A 24,325-nucleotide genomic window follows, 5' to 3' on the forward strand; every position below is an offset into this window, starting at 1 on the left:
GCCAGGGTCATGCTGCTGGTAAGGGGCTAAGGCAAGACTTGAATCCATGACACCTGCTGCTGCCTATAATAACAATAATGAAAATAATGGCAGCTGACAGTTATATGGACGTCAGGTCATGTTATCTCATTTGCTCTCTAGGGGATCATCTCATGAGCTTTGTCCACTGTGAAGTGCTTTGTCCCCCGTGAGCTGGGGTTGTTATTGCTTCTTAGCCCCTTTCAAAGTTCAGGTCCTTGGGATGCAGGGAACGTTAATGAAAGGATTGGCAGAGCACGAGAGTTAGAAGGGATGTCTCAGAGGCCAGCCAACCCCTCCCCTTATTTACAAAAGAGGAAATCAAGGCCCACAGAGATGATAGGTCTTGCTGGAGGATTTGAACCGGTGTCCTCTCACTCCAGGCCAGTCTTTCCACTGTAGCAGGATGCAGCCACTCCACCCCGACCCCATCTTTATCAGGGTGACTGATAGACCTGAGAGAAGGAAGATACTAGAACCCAGGGCTCCACCAGGTGATGCCTTCAATGCCCCTCTTCCACACTGCGCTGCTCTTTCTTACCCTGGAGCCTCTGTCCGTTCTTCCTACACCTCTTCCAGGAAGTCTTTCCTGATTGCTCTGGCCCGCCGCAAACTCTCCCTCCTCTGAATTCCGGCAGCAATTCCTCTCCACCCATGACCTGCCTCACATGGCTCTGGAGTCCTTTAGACTGTGAACCTTAGAGGGCAGGGGCCCACAGGGCCTGGCACCGTGCCTTGGATGAGGTAAGGGAATCCATGAATGGTTTCTGTCTGTTTGGTTGGAGCAGCCCTCCCTTCCTTCTCCTGGGGGCACCAACCAAAGTCTCCCCCGATGCTGCAGCGCTAACTCTGCCCTTTTCTCTTCCTTTTGACTCTGGATGGAGAAACAGACTCCTCATACTCCAGAGACAGCCTGATATAGTAGAATGAGCCCTGGATGTGGAATCACAGAACCTGGACTTGGGTTCCATTGTTGGTGCGAATGACTTGCTCTGTGACCTGGGGAAAGTGGCGCTACTCTCTGATCCCTGTTTTCTCTATCTATAGAATGAGGAAGTTAAACCAGACCATGGAGTCTTCATTTTTTTTTTTCTGTGTGTCATAAACCTTTCAGTACTTTGAAGAAGTCTTTGATGTTTTCAGAGTACAATGGCTTTTAAAAAATGCATAATGGAAGGAAATGCTAAATTTCAGTGAGAGGTTACAACATATTATTGCTCCGCCCCCCCCTCCCCCACAGCTTCAGAAACCTTTCCAGGTTAAGACTCTCTGGCCTAACTGACCTTTCAAGTCCTGTCTAGCTTTAACTCTGCGATCCTATGAATCTGAGGGCCAAATTCAGTGAGGAGAGAGAGGCCTCATTTCCAGCTCTCTCCCCCTGGGGCTAGCCCTGGTCCACAGCATCTCGCCAGTGCTATTGCCATGGTGATCAAAACAGAGATAACCAAACCACTAATTCCAGTTAATTATGAACAGAGAACACAGACTCAGAGAGGTCATGGGATTTGAGATTTAGGACTGGAAGGGTTCTTAGGGAACGTTCAGTCCAACTCCCTCGTTTTACAGAGTTGGAAAACTGAGGTCCAGGAGAGACATTGCATACAGCAAGTCAGTGGCAGAGCCTGGCCCAGGCCCCAGGCACCCTGACTTCCAGTCCTGGGCACTTGCTTGCAGAAGCAGGTTCAGAAATGGGAGGAGGGACTTAATAGAGCCCCAATTCTAGGCTTCTTCTCAGAAAGGCTCAGCTGACAAGGCTGTGGCAGGAACCTCTGCCAAGGAGAGGTCTTTAGGAGACCTGCTCTGATAAATGGGTGTATAAAGAAGCCGGCCGGCTCCTGGCCCAGGTCTACTGGGTGATCCGCTGGTAAATTTCCACTGGGGAAGGGGAAGGAGATCTAAGGCAGAGCTCATGGAAACAGTAGAAGCCAAATGCAGACAAAGGCTTTGCTTGTCTAAGGTGGAAGAGACACAGATAATCCAAAACCCTGGATAATGCAAAGGTCTTGAGAATGCAATGGTTTGTTTTTCTGAGGATGAGGGTGTGGCTGGGACAGCCAGGCTAATATTTAACTTAATTAGTATTTCCTGGGCACATTCCTTTTTCAGGTGTCTGGGGGAGGGGACCCAGCCAGGATCCCAGAGTCATAGAGCTAGAGCTGAAGGGACTTTGGAGTCTAGCAGTATCATTGAATCGAGCAGGGAACCGAGGGGATCTGTCCAAAGTTAGACAGGCTAGGATTTGAACCAAGGTCCTTTGAAAACTGGATTCAAATAATGCTAAGTAATTTCTTTCCTCCCGCCTCCAGTGCTCCTTCCTAGTTTTGGGAACGGAATCTCCAGACTGATGTTTATCAGGCTTTCTTTGCCGTTAGGTGATGTAGTTCAGTCTTATCTCTTAAACTTTGGGACAGGAAAGATGGCTGGCTCAGGAATCAGAGGACCTGGGTTCAAATCCTACCTTTGACAAGCATTACCTGTGTGACCTTAGACAAGTCACAAGCTCCCTGGGTCTCAGTTTCCTCAGAGATTTGGAACAGATGGTCTGGGAGGTCCCTCCCGCCCTGCTATAAGAGATCTTGGATCCTTTATTCATCCAAAGTCAACAGAAGTAATTGAGGGGGATCAGGATGCTAAAGCACTGGAATATGGGGGTGAAGTTCCCATGACAAGACAGCAGCACTGGCCCTATAAATGCCTCACCAAATGACTGTCACCAAGTCATTTCTGCCAGACCAGAACTGAGATCCAATTAACTCCAGTTTGGTTAACCCAAACCTGGAGGGTTCCCCTCCTTTCCTTTAAAAAACAGCAGCAAAAACAACCCAAACCCAGCTAAACAAATGAGGGATCTCACTGAGATTACAGGGGAATGTTTAACCTGCCGGGAGACTAAACTATCTTGAAGGCATTTGAAACATTGTTTATATTCCAAAGGCTGCGGTTAATTACAAAGAAGCTTATCTATTCATTGTTAAATGAGTCCAGCAGAGCGTGTACTTGAAAACACTATGTTAGGAATTAGTGTGAGACACTCTATGTACTTGAAAATAATAAAACCGTATTCTATAAATAAAACTGACCTTGACCCCAATTAGTTTGAGCTAGTGAGGTGCTGAAGTCTCCCTCGGCAGACAGAGCTACAACATCCTAGGAGCCATGTCCTCTCTCTTCCTTCATCTTCCTCAGAATTGGGAGGGAATTTGGAGATTGTCCAGGTCAATTTTTTTCTCCTCACCTCCTTTACCTTCCCCAGTAGGAATCCTGCTTAGAGCATCCCTGACAGGGGGCATCTAGCTTCCACTTGAACCCCTTCTGAGTCAGGGAGCTCACTCTCTCCTGAAGCAACCCATCCTTTGGTTGGGAAACATAATTATTTGGAAATTCTTCATACTAAAATAAAATCTGCCTCCTGTCAGCACTACTGCTGCTCTCAAGAGCTGTCTCTTCTCATTGACAACCCTTCAGATATGTGATCTTGGCTTCATGCTCTATCTAGCCTGTGAGGAAATTGTCTGATAAACTCATTTATACAGAGCTGTTAGGAATTGACACCTTCCCTCTTCTCCATGTCCTCATTTTCTTGGGTGACTCTAGCCATTGTAGGGAGCTGCTGGCAGGATCTAGAGCTTCCAAATCAAACCCCTAAACCCTAGGGAAGCAGACAGATTTATATGGGTCTAGGTGGTGCCTAGGGAGAGGAGACCATGCATTTGTGGGAAGTGGGCTCAGGGTGGTTGCATACAAGGTAAGAAGGTTTCATGCCTTTCCATAATGCCTGGTAGAATTTCCTTGGGGAAGAGAAGAACCAATGAGATTGATGGCATGGGCAGCGGTCAAAGAAAAAAAGAGGCTGACATCTGGCTGGCAGCTACACTCCAACTATTTTGTAATTGTTTTAGGTCGAGAGGTCCACAACTGTCACCTGCACAGTCAGGGCACCTGGATTGGAATCTTAAAATCTGCTGCTTACAACCTGTGTAACTTTGGATAAGCCAGAAGAGATCATACAACCTAGTTTACTTGACTTTCCTCAGCCTCAGTTTCCTCATATGTAAAATGAGGGGTTAGACTACCACTAGAAGACCCCTGGGGTCTCTCCTAGTCTTTTTCTTTTTTCTTTTTTTTTCTTTGTGGGGCAATGAGGGTTAAATAACTTGCCCAGGGTCACACAGCTAGTAAGTGTCAAGTGTCTGAGGCCAGATTTGAACTCAGGTCCTCCTGAATTGAGGGCCAGTGCTTTATCCACTGTGCCACCTAGCTGCCCCTCTACTAGTCTTAAAACAAAAAAGATCAGAATTAGGAAGGATGAGAAACTTCCCAACAGTATCCCTGAGTAGAGCTCATTTGACCTTGGTTTGAAGACCTTCAATGAGGGGCACTGATTTCCCACTTAGGACAGTCTTCTTTGCATCTAACTTAAATCCACTTCTCTGAAGCTACCACCTATTGTTCTTGGTGGGGTTAAGACTAGCCCTTCATAGGCTTGAAGACAGTTCTCATGTTCTCCTCTGGCTAAGTTATCTCTTCTTTAGCCCAGTTCTCTCAACTTAGAATCTGTAGGAACACTTCTCTCACCATCTTGGTCTCCCTTTTCCCTGTCAATGTCTTCCTAAAATGTGATGCCCAGACCTGAATGCAATATTTTCAGATGTCATCTGACCAGACAGACACTGCACCTTCCTTAATGTGGTCTAGGGGTACATTCACTTTTTTTTTCATTGTCATATCACATTTCTAGTTCATATTTAGCTGGTAGTGCTCTTCATACCCGTTTGTATGTTTTTTAAAGAGTTATTGTTGTCTAGATATACCACCTCTATTTTATAATTGTGAAGTTGATTTTTTGATCCCAAGGCCAAGACTTTACATTGATTCTAACTAAAGTTCTATTGTATTCAATTCAGCCTAATGCTCTGGCCAACCCAAGCTATTTTTGGATAAGGACTCCCTTTTCTAATGTGTTAGCTACCCCTCCCAGCTTCCTGTCATCTGCAAAGTTGACAAGAACGCCCTTGATGTCTTCATCCAGTCATTGATAAAAATGATGGATCTCCCTGGGCCAAGGGAGATCCCTGTGATTCTATGACAAGACTGGTCCTCCTCAAACTTGTGTAATTAGCAGATTGTCACTTTAGCATCTTCCTTTTCCCCTAAACTTTGCCAGAAGATTCCTGCAAGCCTCTATTCTCTACTCAGAACTAAATACCCTGCCTTTCATTTTCCCATTGCGCTGCCTTTCTCTGCTTTCCTAGTCTAGTGGGGTGATGGTTCATGAGGGTTTTAGTTCATCTAAACCCCTCCAAGGGGGCATTTGCATTATCCTAAGGGATTCTTAATACTTCTAGTGGAGAAAAGGAATGGATCTCCTGGAATCTCAGAGAATCACGAAGATGGAAGAACTCTCACTGGTCATCTTGTCATACAGTTTTATTTTTCATCTAGGTGTTGCAATGAATAGAGTGCCTGGCCTGAAGTCAAGAAGACCTGAGTTCAAATCCAGCCTCAGATACTTACTAGCTGTGTGACCTTGGGCAAGTCACCAAGCTTCTGTTTGCCTCAGTTTCCTCATCTGTAAAATAGGGGTAATAATAGCATCTACCTCTCAGGGTTGTTGTGAAGATAGAATGAATGGTGTGTCCTCGTCAGAGAAGGTGCTGTGCTATCTGAGCAAAGTAGAATTGAAGGAGCTCAAAAGAAACATGAGATGCACAAATTTCGAGAATCTAGTCCAAGTGTTCACATGGATTTTTGGTGCCTGACCTGTGGTAGAGCCTTCCGAGCTTGTATTGGTATGATCAGCCACAGCTGGACACACTGTCACTTGACTCTAACATCGTGATGTCATTTTGGTCCTCTTGGAGAACAAAGAGCAACCACTACCACCACCATTTATAAAGTACTTAGCCCAGTGCCTAGCCAGATGTAGGCACCATAGAAATGTTAGCTGCTATCATTGCTATTAGACTATCTACTCCAACCTGGCACATGTCATTTCTCTTGGCCCCAGTTTCCTCATCTGTAGAGTGAGGGGTTGGGCTGGACTATACCTAAAGTCTATTCTAGCACCTTGCCTTGAGGGCAAAGAGGATGGAGAACCTGGGGATTTCACTGAGTCCTGAATTTTGTCCTCTCCGGGGATCTGGTGAGGGAGCTCCTTGAGAGCAAGGACAAGCTTTATTTTTGTTTGTCCCTTTCTGTGTATCTTCAGGGCTTGTACTACCATTCCTGGTCACAGTAAGTGCTTAAAAATTTAAGTTAATCAATGAACTGATCTTCTGAATTTTTGTTTTGTTTTGTTTTGCAGGGCAATGAGGGTTAAGTGACTTGCCTGAGGTCACACAGCTAGAGCCAAGTATCCACTGGGCCACCTAGCTGCCCAGGGTCTTCTGAATTTTAAAAAAACCAGTCATCCCAATGGTCTAGGAGTATTAACATACATAATCCTAAACCAAGAAAAATACAAGTTATTTACTACTTGGTTTCAGAATACATAATTTTCTTTTTTAGGGATAGGAAGGAGGATAGAGCAGGGAGAAAAATTTACCAGCTGAAAATCTCTAGCTGAAATGCCAGGGACAGAGACCTTTCTGTGCTCAAAGGGGGCAGCACAGGTCTAAATTTGGGGAGGTTCCACTGATTTAAAATCTACCCAATAGTCCTACTTCTTTCAACTGGAGTTGCAAAGTCTAATCCTTATTCCATCCAGTGAAAAGCCATGACTTAGAAAATGTAAATCCCTGCCTTCTAGGGATGATTTCATTTTTTCTTTTTAATCCCTAGTATCTAGCACAATGTCCTGCCTTGTGATAAGCAGATATTTAACAAATCTTTCTTGAACTGGAAACATACAGCTTTAAATTACAAAAATCTGGTTTATACCATATGAGTGGCAAGAGGACTGAGAGTTAGGACATTAGGTAAATTGCTCCCCTATATGGGCTTCAGAGCCCATTTGTAAAGTAAGGCAAGTAGCTCCATAGCATTTGAAAGGGGACATAGAATTGGAGAGGGGCTACTGGGATAGAGGAAGGCCAATGTAGTCCTGATTTTTAAAAAGGGCAAAAGACTGTTACAGACTCCTCCCAGCTTTCTGGTTTCGTGTCATCTAAGTCATTGATGACAAGAAAGGGCCAAGCACAAACCCTTGAGACACTCCACTAGAGCCCTTTGAAGTATACACCAGTGAGCTTGACTTCAATTCCTAAGAAAAGTTCTAGAATGAAACATTAAAGAGATGGTTAATGGATATCTAGAAAAGGAAGCAGTGATCATGAAGGGCTGGCCTGGCTTCATCAAGGATTGGCTTTGCTTAGACTCACCTTAATTGTTTTTTTTTTTTTTGAAATTATTATTGTTAATTGGGAGAGGGGGATACTTTAACTAGGTTTTAGGAGAGTGTTTACTAAAGTATCTCATACAATTATCTTGGAAAAAATAGATATAGACTAGACAATAAATGGTACTTGGAGTTAGGAAGACCTGAGTTCAAATCCTGCCTCAGATATTTTACTGGTTGTGTGACCCTGGGCAAGTCACTTCACCCTCTTTGCCTCAGTTTCCTCATCTGTCAAATGAGCCGGAGAAGGAAATGACATAAACCCCTCCAGTATCTTTGCCAAAAAAAACCCAAATGTGGGTCATGAAGAGTCAGACATGACTGAAAAGACTGAACAACAACAACAAAAACTAACCAGGGTTGTTGTGAGAATCAAATGAGATAACATATGGAAAACCCTTTTTAAGTCTAAAAGTGCTGTATAAATACTAGTTATCATCAATATAATTTGATGGAGTCAGTCCAGGTGGAATTGGCATCAGTGGTCAAGGGGTCTCCAATGGAGTGTTTATCAATGTCTTGGATAAAAGCACAAGTGGCAAGCTTATCAGATATGCCAAAGACACAAAAACTTCAGGATCCAAGAACATCTTTATGGTCTAGAGCACAGGGCAAATCCACTAGGCTAACATTCAATGGAAGCCGGCCCTTTGAGGGCTCAGGCTGTTTACTTCTGTTTTTGTCCTTTCAGCACAGGACCTGCTTAATAAAATAGGTTCTGCACTGAATGAATGAGGAGAGATGTAAAACCTTCCACTTAGGTTCAAAAAAACTCTGACTTTGGGAGTCCAGTCTGGGTGTTTGCCTGAAAAGGAATCTGCGGATTTGAGCAGGCTGCAGGCTACGTCGCTGTTGGCAGTGGGACGGAGCAGACAAGTTAATTCGCTCTTGGGCTGTGTAAAGAGAGGCACAGATTCCAGGAATGAAGTGGCGATAGTTCCTTTGTACTGGCCTCCATCTGGCCTTACATTCTGGATGCCACAGCTAAAGGGCATTTTAGCTGGAGAGCTCTTCGTGGTGGGCAACCAGGATGCAGAAGAATCTTGAGTCCATATCATATGAAGTCCGAGGAACTGGGGGTGCTTAGCCTAAATAAAAGCCTTGGGGGTGCTGTAGGGGTTGGGGCTTTCTCCAAGGGTTTGAAAGGCTGTCTTGAGGAAGACGGATTAGACTTGGTCAATTTGGCCCCAAAGGGCAGAAGCAGGAGCAAGGAAAAGTGACAAAGAGGACAATTTAGGCTTAAAGCCAGGAAAAATTTCCTGAGGATTGTTGTTAGGTCATTTCGATCATGTCTGAATCTTCATGACCCAATTTGGGGTTTTCTTGGCAAAGATACTGAAGTGATTTGCAATTTTTTTTTCTCTCCAGCTCATTTTACAGATATGGAAACTGAGGCAAACTGGGTTAAGTGACTTGCCCAGGGTCACACAGCTATTAAGTGACTGAGGTTAGATTTGAACCCAAGGGCTTCCTGACTCCAGGCCAGGTGCCCTATCCACTGTGCCACCCAGCTGCCCCTCCTAAAGATTAGCCATGTCTTGAAGTGGATCACCTTCTTTGGAGGTCTTTCAGAAAGGGCAGGGAGGACCACTTGTCTGGTATGTTCGGGGGGGGGTCCCTTTGGGGGTGCAGGTTGTGCTAGAGGGACATGTCTAAGTTCTATGATTCTGGGAGAAGTCAGACTGGGGGATCTCTCAGCTCTGGTTTTTCTGACATTCTCTGGTTCCATGATTCTATGTCTTACTCACAACTCCTCAAGAGCCCAGCTGTTTCCTAAAAGGATGGAAATGCATTTTTCATCTGAGTTTTTCTTTTTCTTTTGAGGTGGGCGGGAGAGGGCTGGGAGGTGTAAGAGGAGGTAGGGCGGATGCCTACTTCTCTCAAGGGATCAGCACAAACACCCCACCCTTTCTGGACGTCAGAAATGGGTTGAGTCTTCTGTAGAGTGTTCTCAAAGTCTAAGACTTTTGGGATACCCAAGATTCCTTTTCTTTCCTTATGCCCATTACCAGGACACAGAACAATGTAAGAGAAAGAGCCCCAGACTTGCAATGAGAAGATCTGAGTTCAAGATCTAGCTGCCTGAGCCTTGCTTTCCTTACCTGTAAAAATGGAGGTCTTCATTTTTGCGCTATTTGCCTTATAGGGTCGTTCTGAGGAATGTGCTCTATAAACTAGGGGATCATGGGATTATACATTTAGAGCTATAAAAAGTTATGTTATTGCTATGACCATATTGGGGAGGTGGCATGTAAGTGTTGAAAGAGGGCTAGGCTTGGAGCCAGGAGAGCTAGGCTCAAATCTGGCCTCAGACACTTACTAGCTATGTGACCCTGGGCAAGTCACTTGACCTCTTACCCAGTTTTCCTTATCTTTAATTTGGGAATAATAATGGTACTTACCTCCTAAGGTGGTGGTAGGGATCAAAAGGGAGGGGTGTTGGTAAAGTGATTTGCAAACCTTAAAAAGCTTCCCAAAGTCAGTTATCATGTTATGGTTGTTATAATAATGCTCATTCTCAATTAGCCCCCCCTTCCCCCCTCCCCCCACATCAGTTGTCTGTCCAGCTTCCTTTCCTAGTAGTAGCTTTGTGTTTCTGGCTACAGAGACCACAGAAGCTTCCCACAGAGAGAGGACAAGGTGCTTAGAGAAGGGATAGAGGGAAGCCAGGACTGCGAGGAAAGCAACACACACTAGGCAAAACTAAAGAAATAGAAACATTTCCTTCTGAAGGAACAACCCAGTGTCTCTCTCCCCTGGACACTCCCACCTCCATGCCTTTGCTCACCAGGTTTCCCCTGCCTAGAGCACCCTTTCTTTTCCTCTCCACCTCAAACCCTCCCCTGTGTAGGAGGATTGATCAGTTGAAGTCTCAGCTCCTTTGACTGTCTGTCCCAGCTGGTACTGATCTCTCCCTTCTCGGACCTCATTTCCCAACGCTCGGAGCTGCTCACTAGCGAATGGCAGAGTTCTAAAGGGGCCTTTGAGGTCATTTAGGAAAGCATGGCTTGGTGAAATGGGAAAAGCCAGGAGACTTACACTTGAAACTCGGCTCTTCAGAGGAATAATCAGCATGACCTTGGACAAGTCATTCATCTTTTCTGGGTGTCAGTTTCCTCCTCTGTCGAATGAGATATGGGCAACATGATCTCCAAAGTCTCTTCCAGCTCTTAGTCCTAGGATTCTCTTATTTGACAGAATTGGAAACTGAGGCCTAGAGACAGAATGTGACCTACCTGAGATGATACCTCATGTTTGTGGAAGAGCAGAGTCTAGAATAATTTCCTGGGGATTATTGCTGTTGGTGGTGTTTTTTTTTATAGGCGGATATCTCCTTCCCCAACTACTACAGATTGGAAGTTCCCTGAGGGCAGAAACTCTGTCTCATACATTTGTGTAGCGTCTCTTAGAGTACCTAGCACAGGACTAAGCAAAAAGGAAGAAATCATCAAATACGTAAATATAAATATACTGGAGAAAAGAAAACTGGCAGGTTGGGCAGGGAAGCAAAAAGTCCTTAACTGTCTGAAACAAGTTATTATTATCTATACATCTATTGTATATATATGTATAGTATCTCTGTATACACATATGATATGTATGCATATAAATATCTGTATGTGTATACACACATATGTGTATATGTATATATGTGTGTGTGTGTGTGTGTGTGTGTGTATGATCTCGAAGCCACACTTGAGGGAGGTGTTAATAATGTCCCCATTTTACAGATGAAGAACTGGACGTAAGAGAAATGACTTGTTCAGGGTCACACAGCTAATAAGTGTCTAAGGCAAGTTTTGAACCAGGGCTTGCCGATTCCGTCCATCAACACCATTGAGATGGGAATGGTGGGCTAAGGGTAGGGCAACCTGTTCTCTGTCATGTGGGAGAACAGAAGTGGGCTTTGGACATGAGGAAAGACTTCTGCTAGGGGAGGACCAAGAATAGGTTTATGGAGAGGACCAGGGGGACGTCATTCCCGGAAAGCTCTGAGCCCAGGGAAGTTTCTCTGGTGCTTTAGGGACTGGGCAGAGACAGGGGGAGGGATGGAATGAGCTCCATTTGGCAAGAGGCCAGGGCTGGGCTGCGTGGAGCTAGGAGGAAGAGGCTATTCTCTCCTGTATCTATTCACCTGCCCCATGTCCATTGCAAGCTTCCTAAAGGAGGGCTCGTTGTTGCCTGGCCACACCTAGGGGAGGGGAGAGAGGAGAGAGGTTCATGCAAGTCCCTTTCCTCTCTCCCCAGGAATCATCTGTTCACAGCTGGAAGTCGGGGAAGGGGGCGGGGGGGGGTGCTTAAGCTTGGGTTCTGTCCTGGGGTTCATTCGGTCCTTGGACTAAGCTGCGGAGCTGCAGATCTACCCAGGAAGTCTCTGCACTAGCAGAGACTAGCAGGGGTGCTGCCAGGTCAACTTCAATCTACAGGAAACAGCTGCTCCTCCTGGCCACCCCCACCCACCCCCATTCCTTCCCTCCTCACTCTCCGCAAATCCCCCGCCCACCTCAGCCCCCCTTCCCCCTTCCCATTGCTTCGACTTATTCTTGCACTCTCAGCTTGAGGACAGACATCCTCTTGTTCCCAAGTCAGAGCTCCAGGAACATTTATCAGAGACCTCACCCAACGCTCTTGGGACACACATTGGCACAGGGGCAGGAGGCAGAGAAACCCACTAAAGGAGCCAGTGGTAAGCCAAGGGATGCCCAGCCTTTCTATTCTTCCTGGAACCCATCTGGGCCCCAGCTGGGCACCCCTTCTTCCCGCCTTCTGAGTGCTTTCCTGCAAACAAGGGTCTCTGCCCATGTGGCTGGGGCTGGATTCAGCTGGACTCCTCTCACTCAGGATGCCTAAATCCACATGCCCCTCCCCAGTGTCCCCTCCGTTTCCTGCTCCCCCACGCCTGGCATGCCCACCCAAGAGTGGCTATTCTGATGTCGTGACTGTCCCCCCTCCTCATCTCCCTGCTGGCATCTCTGGCTCCTTCTCATCCTCACCCCGCTCCAGTGCTTTCCTCACTGAACCAACAGGAAGTTTCCCTCCTATGCCCCCCACCAAGGGGCTGGCCCCCAGATCCAGTCTGTGGGCATCCCCTGGCATTCCTGCCATTTATATCTCACGCTTTCTGGACACCAGATGCATCCTCTGCTCCTTTGCATAGGACCGAAGCCATAGCATCAAGTCACCACATGCCCCCCTTCCTCCTTGCCCCTTGTGGCCAAGGATTCCTCCCCTCCCCCACCAGACAATCAGGCGATAGGGTGGATAATGACACTTTTCATCTTCTGAATTTACTCAGACACAGGCACACATGTGTCCAGGAGCACACACACAGACATTTGTCCTGATATCATGCACATGCCCACGGACATCTGCCTGAGAACACAGACATGCGCACACAGAGGGACACAACTGCTCAGTGATACACATCTACCCAGTAGCGCACACTTGGTCCCATACATACAATCACTCTCGCTCAGAGATACACATACAACCCTCTTCCACTCCCTTCCTGGTGACACACATGCTCCCAGGTGTGTATCTAGACAGATGTGCATAAATCGGTCTTTCTGCCCATTGGTACCCATTTGGCCACACAGAGCTCACAAGTCTCCTTCCCACCTGGCGCCACTTTGAGAGGGGGACGCCAAGACCCAGGGAACTCAAAGAATTTGCTTAAGGTCGTGTAGAGTGTTAGGGTGGGACTCCGGTCCAGGTCCCCTCACCCCACCCACCTAGCACTCTTCTACTGCCTGTTCGCTGCCAGCAGGCATGCACACACATGTTCTCCCCTTGCAGGTGTCCAAACTGAGCCTTGTAGCCTGCCGAGGGGACACACCCTGAGCTGGGACCCTTTGCTCAGACTTGCAGACATTGCCCACTAAGCTTGAGCAAACTCTTTTCACCAACCTCAACTTTCCCCCATTCTGAGCCAAAGTCGTTGGGGCTGCCCAGACTAAGTCCACTGTACTCCCAATCCCCGATCTGCAATTTTCCAGGACCTTCCCTCCCAGGCCAGGGTTCAGCTAAGCACTGTCCCTAGGAGGAGAAAGAGGTAGCTTTCCAACAGAGGATGCTGGACACCTGCCCTGAAGTGTGCTTCCAGCATCTCTACCCTTTCTAGGGACCCAAAGTGGAGGGCTTCTGCATATCGGGACATCTTTTCCCCTCACTCAAGTGGCGTCCCATCTTCTGCTCAATGGGATTTTTCGGTCTGAGAACTTCCCATCAGGGTCAGGTGGAGGGAAGTATATGAATAGGATACCTATACCTTGAGAGGACCCCCAGAGTTCAGAGCACACTAGAACTTAATGGTATCAGGGATGCCCCATTTCTCTCTCTCTCTCTCTCTCTCTCTCTCTCTCTCTCTCTCTCTCTCTCTCTCTCTCTCATATACACACATGTATCCCACCTGTCCCTTCCAGTACCTGGAAATAGGGAAATATAACTGGACTCAGTATGATCCTCTGAAAGGTGACCCGGGACTGTGAAGACAGGGCAGGGACAGAGGGGATAGAGCGGGGCTGGTGGGTAGAGATGGGAACGGGACAGGGGGGACGTGGATGGACGGGGTTGGGGAGATGATCGCATTGGGGGTAGCCTTACCTCCTTGCCTTGTGGGCTGAAGGATGGAGAGGAGGAAGAGGAAGACTCCTGGCCGGAGAGAGAGAGTCGTCCGGCTTGCCATCTCTGTGAGAAAAGCCTCAGCCCTCTCTCGGGCTGTGTGTTTTATCCCCAATGCTTAATTGCTCTCTACAAGGGATGTGAGGGAAAGAGGGAGGGGGAAGAACAAGGGAGGGAGGGGGGCTGTGTGATGGGGGGCGAGGGGGGTGCGGGGGGGGGGAAGCTCAGGACACGACGTAATTACGAAAGGGTAACACACAAACCTCCCCAGACTGGACTATGTGGGTTTTTTTTTCTTTCTTTGCTTTTTTTCCCCCCCTCTCTCTTTCTCTATTGCTGTTCTCTCCAGCCCTGTCCAGGGCCCTGCCAGAAAGCAGCGGGGGGGGGGGGGGGGGGGGGGGGCGATGCTGCCAAAACAGCCTTCAGCAAGAGGAAAGGGGAGGGCTCTAGTCCTTGCCAAAAATCCCTGGCTCTAGCCAAGCCCCGTGATGGCCAGGCCCCGGCGCCCGCCCCACCCTGCCCCGCCCCGCCCCAACTGGGCCCCAAGCCTAGAGCCTGGGGACAAGGGCCAGCTGCCCTGAAGCCCACCCCCCCCAACATCCCCACCTCAGCCCCCTCAAGCCCGGGAGGAGCTCCCACCCCCATTCCTAGCCCCCTTTCCAGCCCTCCCCTCCAGTTCATCCCCTCCCTCTCTTTAATCTTCTTGTCTCCTTGTCCTGTCTGGGGAGGGGTATTTGGGGTGGGACTCAGGAAAAGCAGAGATGGGGGGGGGGAGTTGGGGAAAGGGAACCTCAGGGTCCCATTTTCTTTGCCACCTCGCCACCATGAGAGATCAGAAGGGACAATGTCTTTAGACTCAGAGAACATGGGTGTGAATCCTGCCTTTGCTAACTTAATACCTGTGTGTCCTTAGAAAAATCCCTCCTTTCCCCGGTGAGATGACCATTGCTAAATTCTATGATGGGCAGACTGAGCGAGAGGCCAGGGATCTGGGCTTGGTGTCTGGAGAAGAGTTATGCCCTTGGAGCTTGCCCCGATGGCTCTGCTGAATGGAATCTGGTCCTAAATCCAGATGCCACCAGCCCAAAGGAAGAGAGGATCCGAGATCCCAAGCTAGAAGAGACCTCAGAGGCCAACTAGTTCAACCCCCTCATTTTTTACAGATAAGGAAACTGAGGCACACAGGGAAGGGAAGTGACTTGCCCAAGGTCATACAGATACCAAATGTCAGAGGTAGGATTTGAATCCAAGTCATCTCGCTCCAGGACCAGTGAACATTCCCTCCCTGCTCAGTGCCTCTGCATAGCATCAGGGATTGACCTCATAGACTATCCCCAGGGTTCTCTCCTCCCTTTCCCCTGGGTCTAAAGACCTTGCAGAGGCTTCAGACAGCAGGTGTGAGGGGGTGAGCCGCAAAGCCAAGGCTGGAGTCCTTTAGCTTCTACTTGTCCATGGGGAGAAAAAGGGAGAAAAAGAAATCAAGTGGGAAGAGCACTGGCTCTGGGTTCAAATCTCACCTCTCCACTTGCCAGCTGGATGACTTTTGGCAAGTGAACTGCCCCGCCCCCCCGCACCCCCCCCCGTGCCTCAGTTTCTTCATCTGTAAAATGGGGTACGCCAGATGGCCTCTGAGGTCCCTTCCAGCTCTAATCCTGTGATTCCAAACCTCATAGTTTGGGGAGGAAGTAAAACCACATCCTTAGGAACAGGCCCATCCCTCAAGTCTCAGATACATGGACCCACCTGGTCCCCAGCTGAGTGTCCCCTAGCCCACATCTCTCCCTCCGCGGCAGCCCCAGCTCTGCTCGCCTCTGAGCCAAGCTGTCATTCCCTCCTGTGCCAGGAGGGGGCGCCCCTGCGGTGCAGAAAAAAGCCCTCAAATCCACAGAGCCGACTTTTCCCTTCCAGCACCCCTGCCCCAACTCCCGTGCAGAAACCTATGCTGGTCTATTAAGAAACTGGTCTTGGGGTTCTCCCCGAGCAGCAGACCTGAGAGGATTGGGGTTCAAGCCCCACCTTTGACGAGTGCTACCTGTGTGACCTTGGGCAAGTCATTTAACCCCTTGGGGCCTCATCTGTAAGAAGATTGGACTAGATGGTGTCTGACACTTCCTCCACCTATGATTCCATGATCTCCCCAATTAGACTGTAAGCTTCCTGAGGCCATTCACCATGTGTGTTCCTTCCGTGTCCCCTAAGTGGCCCTCCTAACCCAGAGGAGGCCAGCGTGGAGCAGGTAAAATCCCAGGAAGCCAATGCCAGAAGAGGCTTGGGGGTCATCAGCTGGGGAGGGGGTGCAGTTCTTAGCCTGGGAGCTGGGAGCTTATCTGCTTCTGAACAATACTATTTTCATGACTATGCCAATGATGTTTCCTATGCACTTACAAAGATGATTTTGAGGAGGGGTCTACAGGCTGCCCCTTGAAGGGTTCATGGCCCAGAAGAGCTAAGAATCCCTGCGCTTGTCCAAGCCCATCTGTTATCATGAGAGGGCATGCAGTTATGTCTTGGGCCCCTTCATGTGGGGCATGAGCCATACTTAGCATCTCCTCCCTGAAAACTCAGAAGAGGAGAAGTAACCCTTCTTTCTCCCTCTCTCCTAAGCCCCACTGGTTGTTGATTTTTAGGGGGAATCAGCCGGAGGGACCTTGTCCTTCAAGGCCTTTCCCCAAGGGAGAGAGAATGGTGAAGATCCGAGTCTCTCAATGTTCTACTTGGGGCCTGGCTTCCTGTATTCATCCCTAACCCTGGAACAGTATTTCTGCTCTGCCCCCCCAAATTTTTGAGGGTGAACCCTTTAAAGCCAGCTCTTGTTTAGACTCTAAGCTCCATATGTGGTCCAGTGGAGGTAGGCCACTGGTGTATAATGGAAAGGCTGTTGGGTCTGGAGTCAGAAGCCCTGGGTTCAGATCCTGGTTGGCTGCTGACTACTTTGTGGCCTTGAAGGAATTGCTCTCCTGGGCTTTGGCTGTAAAGTGATGGGGCTGGACACCATGACCTGGAGGCCCCTCCCAGCTACTTAGAGGAAACAGGGTATGGAGGAAAAGCAAATAGTCCCTGGTCCCAAGGAGCATACATTCTTTTTTGGCAGGGCAATGAGGGTTAAGTGACTTGCCCAGAGTCACACAGCTAATAAGTGTCAAGTGTCTGAGGTCAGATTTGAACTCAGGTCCTCCTGAATCCAGGGCCATTGCTTTATCCACTGCACCACCTTGCTGCCCCCAGAGCTTACATTCTTACAGGAAGCCTTTCCTGGACATTGCAGACCTTGGGGAGTGCTCTCTTCATTTCAGGACTCATGTCCAGTCCCACCCACCCCTTCTTTTTTAAAAGACACTGCATGTCTTAGATTGATTTTTGTTTTGTACTTTTTTGGGGGGGAGGTAATGAGGGTTAAGTGACTTGTCCAGGGTCACACAGCTAGTACGTGTCTGAATCCAGATTTGAACTCAGGTCCTCCTGAATCTAGGGTCAGTACTTTATCCACTGTGCCACGTAGCTGCCCCTTGATTTTTTTTTTTTTACTACAAATAGCTACTATTTATATAGCCCCTTAAGGATTATAAAGTGCTTTACAAATATCTCATTTGACCCTCACAACAATCCTTGGAGGCCAGTGTTATTATTATTTTTTTTCGGGGGGTAGATGTTATTATTACAACCATTTTACAGATGAAGAAACTGAGATAGACAGAGGCTAAGTAACTTGCCCAGGGCCACACAGCCAGTAAATATCCGAGGCCAGACTCAAACTCAGGTTTTCTGACCTCCAGGTCCACTTGGACACCTAGTTTGTACTTGCTAGGTGCTGGGTGGTACAAAGAGAAAAAAAAAATATTCAGTGCCTTCAGGAAGCTTAGATTTTCTTGGTGGAAGCATATATCTACAATGAATTGTTTTTTTAATCTACCACTGGCTCATCTCCACGGTGAGACTTCTAGCACCCCAAGGAGGAAGACTAGACTTTTGTCTCCTTGGCCCCTTCACCTACTCCAGGTGCTCTAGAAAGACTCTTCTCGTGACCTTAGACCAGTCATGTCATGAGCCATGAGGCTACCTGTCAAACGGAGGTGATAATCCTTGCTCTGCTGACATCCACAGGGTTGTTTGGAGGAAAGTGATTTGTAAACAGGGGAGCTCCAGAGAAGGGGACTGTTATTATCCATGATGGATTGGCTGTAAGGAAAGACTTCATGCTCTATCTAGCCTGTGAAAGAGGTTATTAGGTCTAGCCATTGATATCTATATATCTATATGTTATATATGTATATACACATATACATGCACACACACTATATCTATCATCTATCTGTCTATCTATCTATAATCTATCTCTCTCCCTATGTCTGTCTGTCTATCTATCTCTCATCTATCCATCCATCCATCTGTTCATCCATCCATCTGTTCATCCATCCATCCGACTATCCATACATCCATCCATCCATCCATCCATCCATCCGTCCGTCCGTCCATCCATCCATCCATCCATCCATCCATCTTTTTATTTGAGAGAGAGAGAATGCAGACAAGAGGAGTGAATTTCCTAAGGCTACACAGAGTGCTGCTGACCCAGCTGAGCTGGGAGTGGAAGACCCCCCCCCCCCATTCTTCATTTGGACCCTCCTTACCCTATACCTCAGCTGAGCCAGCTTGATTGCGTGACTGGGAGTCTGGGAGTGAAAGGGGATCCGGGGGACACTGGATATGAGGTAACCATGTGGGGGATACAGGAAAAGTCACAGAGAGAGATTGAGCACAGGAAAGTGGTCAGACCATGTCAGGGACTGTGGTGGTCGCTATCCTGCATCCAGGTTAAGTATGGTTTGAAACTGAGGAAGGGAGCCTAGAAGTTGGGGATCCTCTGTGGGGGGAGGGGGGAGGATGAACTTTTCATCGGAGCCTTTACGGCTTATGTTAAAAGGTTTTACAATTTCCCTTTTGCCCATGAGAGGAGGCAAGGAGGTATGAATGTAGGAAGACACGACAGGGGGAGCTTTATGGGACTCTGCCTCTAACTGGCAGTGGGCAAATGTCTTGGCTTCTTTGGGTCTCAGTTTTCCCCTCTGTAAAAGGAGGGGATTGGTTTGGCTGTCCAAGGCACTTCCAGGTTTTGTGACCTGTGGGAGAGGCTTTAGGGTGGGTGAGATTGGTGCTAAGTGCAAGGGGAGATAGAGCGTTGGGCTCTTGTCAGGGATGGAGCAGGGATGCTAGTGTCTGAGATATAGCGATGGGAGCTTAGAGTTTCCATGGGGGCAATATCAAAGAGAGGAGCGTGGTTCTGGGGATGGAGGCTCAGTTAAGAGGGGATGGGAAGCTCAGTTCTTTAGACAGACATAGCATTAGGGATAGGGGCTCAATGTTAGAGAAGCAGACCCAAGGAGAGGTACTCATTGCTAGGGATAGGGACTCAGGGTCAGAAGTTGATACAGGGTCAAATATGGGGGTTCAACAGACTAGGAAAGGGAGTTTGGGATGAGGGCTGGAAATGGGGGTTCAGTGCTAAATATGGGGACTCAGCATTGGGAACAGGGCTCAATATTAGAGGTGGAGGCTCAGTTTCAGGGATTGGTACTTTGTGCTGGGGAGTCAAGATGGGGAGAGGGGCTTAATGTTAAGGATGGAGCCCCGGGGGGCAGCTAGGTAGCGCAGTAGATAAATCACCCGCCCTGGATTCAGGAGGACCTGAGTTCAAATCTGGCCTTAGACACTTAACATTTAATAGCTGTGTGACCCTGGGCAAGTCACTTAACCCTCATTGCCCTGCCCCCCCCCCCCAAAAAAAAAGGAGGGGGAAAGGATGGAGCCCCAGCCTAGTAATAGGGGATTGAGGCTGAAATGGGGGCTCAGTTACTTCGGAGGACAGAAGGCTCACGAATTCTTCTGCCCTTTTATTGCCTGTCTCTGCAAACATGTTTCCCCCTGGCCCCTAAGCTGGGATAAAGGTTAGGGGGTTGTGGAGAAGGGAAAACAGGAAGAGGGTAAAGTGAGTTAGTGCCGGAGAAGGGAGAGGAGCCTGGCTCTGTTAGACGCTGAGAGCAGGAACAGGCTGACTGACAGTTTTGAAAACCACAACCAGGGCTGAGCCTTTATTGACTCCCGAACGTAGAGTGAGGGAGGGAGCCGGGGCGAGGAGGTTTTGCAGGAGCCTGAGGGAGGCTGGGCGGAGGGACAGGTTGGAGGCTGCCTGGGCTTGGGGGCCACGCCCAGGGGCATCCCCTCTGCTGCTCTCGATTTCTCTCTTCCCTTCCCTCCTGGTCTTCTGACCCTACACTCACTCTGACCTGGTGCTGGGATGGGGAGTCTAGGGGAGCCGACTTCAAGTCCCAGGTCTGGCATTTACCTACTGCGCCTTGGGCAGGTTTCTTCTCCCCTTGGGCCTCAGTTTCTTCATCTGGAAAGTGGAGTGAATGTGGAGGATGCACTAGAAGGTCTCTAAGGTCCTTTCCAGCGACAACACTACCTGGCCTTTCAACAGAGCTCCCAGGCTGGCAAAGCCCATAACAATTGGGATCTTTGTGACCTCGCTGGGAGGGAGCTGCTATTTCTTTCTTTCTTTCTTTCTTTCTTTCTTTCTTTCTTTCTTTCTTTCTTTCTTTCTTTCTTTCTTTCTTTCTTTCTTTCTTTCTTTCTTTCTTTCTTTCTTTCTTTCTTTCTTTCTTTCTTTCTTTCTTTCTTTCTTTCTTTCTTTCTTTCTTTCTTTCTTTTTAAATTTTTTTTTTCCGGGGGGGAATGGGGTTTAAGTGATTTGCCCAGGGTCACACAGCTAGTAAGTGTCAAGTGCCTGAGGCCAGATTTGAACTCAGGTACTCCTGAATCCAGGGCCACCGCTTTAACCACTGCGCCACCTAGCTGCCCCCTGCTATTTCTTTTTTTGTTGTTTTTTTTTGTTTTTAGTGAGGCAATTGGGGTTAAGTGACTTGCCCAGGGTCACACAGCTAGTAAATGTTAAGTGTCTGAGGCTGGATTTGAACTCAGGTCCTCCTGACTCCAGGGCCTGTGCTCTATCCACCGTGCCACCTAGCTGCCCCTCCTGCTATTTCTTTTTAAAGAATGAGAAGTATGGACTGGTGACTTGACCTACTAGGAAGTGTCTGAAGCAGGATTTGAACTCAGGCCTTGCTGATTCTGGTCAAACATTCTATCTGCTACACCATCTAGTGGCCTCCTAATTCTAGGGTCTTGAATCTCGACCTAGGAGCCTTGGGTCCCGCGGCCTCTTCTGTCTGATCCCCACCCCCTCTCCGGGCTGCACCCTGCCTTCTCCTCTGTATGAATCCTCTCTCCAGACGCATTGTAAGAGGGGATGCTGGGCCCCAAGGGGGATGGAGATGGACGGCCCCAGGCCAGGACGAGGGACCTGAGCCTTCTCTTTGGCTCCCAGGGCCTCAGAATGACAGGCCGAGGCCTGTGCCACAGAGCAGCCCCCGCAGGTGGCCCACCTGACCTCACACCCTAAATAAGGATTCCAGAAGCAGAAAAGCATCCTGGAAGGGTGTCCACTCGGAATCTCACGGTAGGAAGGAGTCTCCAAAGCCACTGAATCCAACCCACAAGTGAACGAGAGCCCTGAGCTAGAGAGCTAGAGGGACCCAAAGGTAGAGAGACTGAGGCCCAAAGGCTAACAGGAAGTCCGACCTCTCCTTTTACAGATGAGGAAATTGAGGCCCAGAAGGTGAAGTGACTTGATTGATTGGTGAAAGCAACCCACAATTAGTGTTGGGTTTTGTTTGTTTTTTGCTTGCCCAGGGTCACACAGCTAGTAAGTGTCAAGTGTCTGAGGCCAGACTTGAACTCAGGTCCTCCTGAATCCAGGGCCAGTGCTTTATCCACTGCACCACCTAGCTGCCCCCAGTAATTGGGCTTTAAACTCAGGCACTCCGTGGGGGCTCTGGTTAAAAGGAGAGACAATGTGGAGGAGACACCCACAGATCAGAGAGAACCAAAGAAGGGAGTGGACTCACTGTCCCCCCCGCCCTTCCGCCAAACATATATACACTCACACACCCAGACACCACACACACTCACATACCACACACACTTATACACACACACACACACACACACACACACACACACAGAGCCTTCCTTGGTCTCTGGTCTCCCACAGACTCAGTCACTCATCTTCAGACACATCACCATCATCAGGCTGCCGCCCGTGCCCATCTGTGTGTGGCACTGGGAGGAACAGCTGGGCAGAGGTGGGCAGAGCTGGTCCAAGACTTAATCAGGGACCCAGCCAAGTTTGTCTTCTTTCTTCCTGTCTCCCTTTCTCTGGGACTTTCCCTTCCTCTCTTCCCCACAATGCTGTCTTATCCCCTTTCCTCTGAGGGACTCAAGGGCCTTGGGTTTTGTCCACTTTCTCTGCACTCTGCTCAGGGGAGATGAAGCCTGACTTCTGCCTGCCTCAGTTTCCTCACCTGTAAAATATGACTCTCCAAGGGTCATTATGAGAGACAAATGAGATCATATTTGTAAAGTGCTTTGCAAGCCCTTAAAGCTCCATGTAAATGCTATTGTTATTATTATTGTTACTACAGGAAAAAAAAGTAAGATTAGAAATGAGAAGAACTGGATTGAAATCCTACATCTGTCACTTGAAGGGGTGGGCAACTTGGGGAAAAAAAAAAACACAACATTTACGGCAGCCTGAGAATTGGCGCTATTCAAAGTTATATCAAATACGGGGCTTGGTTCCAGCACCACGGAGACGGGCAGTGTAAACTCAAACAATGGGAGACAAACTATTTCAGGGGACCCAGAACTCGGCTGTATGAAGTTCTCACTGGATAGAGAACCAGCCTAGACACCAGGAAGACCTCAGTTCTAGTCCAGCTATGTGACCCAGGACAAGAACCTTCTCCTGTTCTCTTTTTGGCTCCCTGAGACTCAAATGTAGGGTGTTGCTCACCTACAGGTGACACAATTGGATAGAGCCCCAGCCCTGGAGTGGGGAGGACCTGAGTTCAAATCTAGTCTCAGACACTTACTGTCTGACCCTGGGCAAGTCACTTCACCCTGTTTGCCTCAGTTTCTTCATCTGTCAAATGAGTTGGAGGGAGGACATGGCAAATCATTTCAGTATCTTTGCCACGATAACTCCAAATGGGGTCACAAAGAGTCAGACATAACTAAAATGACTCAATAACAACAAAACTCACCTACAGGAAGAAATGTGCTGAATAAGAGGGATATGGTCAAAAGGGAGAAAGACTCTACCTTAAGGGGCTCCCCAATCTCATGGGGAGGGGGGTAATCCATGGAGGAGGGGCATGGCGTGGGTAAGGACCACCTGCAGTGGGAGTGGGAGTAGGGTGGCCCATCATCATGCCCAGTTCGGAAGTAATAATAGAATTGATTCAATTCCTGTGCCTTGAGGCAGAGGTGAAAGTTTGGGGGTTGGGGGTGAGTGGGATATATTCACCAAAGTGGGCCAAATGAGAACATGAAGACTGGGTGAGATGTGAAGCATCCCCAGCTCTAATCCCATCCCTAGTTACGCTCAGTCCAGGGCTGGCTTGATATAATAGCCAAGGTGAATTTAGCTAGGCCACTTAGTAGCTATGTCAAATCTCCTTAAACTGTGGGGTCACATAACTGAATGTGGGGTGGTGATAAATTTGACAACAGTCAAAGGGTATGTATACCTATTTTATATACCTATGTACCTGGGGTCAAGTAAAACTTTATCTGGTGAAAAGTGGAAAAAGTTTAAGAAGCTCTGAGCTATGATATATATGTGGCATCTGAGTGGAGTCTTTGGGGCGCTAGTGAATATCAAAGATCCTTTCATCCAAACAGCTGATTATCTAAAAGAGGAAACTGAGTCCCTGCGTGGCTCAGGGTCCCACAGTTGGCTGTGACTCCTCCTGATACTTTCACTTAACCGTGTAGTTAAAATGTAGCTTTAATGAGATCAGTACTTTCTTTTTTGTCCCTGGGGGGACCATCTAGTATCCATTTCTTGCCCATGGGCCCATTCTCTAACCCTGGCTACAAATCGAATCCTAATCTTGGTCAAAGATTGACCCCCACCCCTGCCCCAGGCCATGAGCTTGCCCTCTGACTGAATGCAAATGTGGAGGGGGCAATAGGGGCAGAAGGGAAAGGAGGACTTCTATGGTGCAGACGAGGGATGCCCAGAGTCTGCTGAAGGCAGTGGTTGTGGTGAGAGGAAGGATGGTTTGGGGAGCCGTTGGGCAGCAGGGAAGTGCTTGGGTGCACTGACATCTTGGAAGGCTCCTTCCTCCTCTCCAAGGGCAGCCTCCTCCCCATTTCTCCATGCGTGATACAAGAAGTCAGTCCATTCCTTATTCTTCACTTGGCACGTTTGTCTCCTCTTAGGGCCCCCAA

The 24,325-nt window shown here is 48.4% G+C and overlaps 1 protein-coding gene across 1 annotated transcript in view; it reads right to left on the reverse strand.

Moving 5' to 3' along the window:
* ELN (elastin) overlaps positions 1-14,120 on the reverse strand; it is a 70,638-nt gene extending 56,518 nt beyond the window's left edge. Inside the window, exon 1 of the mRNA XM_043964562.1 lies at positions 13,958-14,120. Coding sequence (XP_043820497.1) covers positions 13,958-14,039 — 82 coding nt within the window. The 5' untranslated portion in view covers positions 14,040-14,120. The remainder of the gene's footprint in view (positions 1-13,957) is intronic.
* Positions 14,121-24,325: the final 10,205 nt, after the last annotated feature.

The sequence above is a fragment of the Dromiciops gliroides genome, chromosome 4 (assembly GCF_019393635.1).
Source record: "Dromiciops gliroides isolate mDroGli1 chromosome 4, mDroGli1.pri, whole genome shotgun sequence".
Lineage (NCBI taxonomy): Eukaryota > Metazoa > Chordata > Mammalia > Microbiotheria > Microbiotheriidae > Dromiciops > Dromiciops gliroides.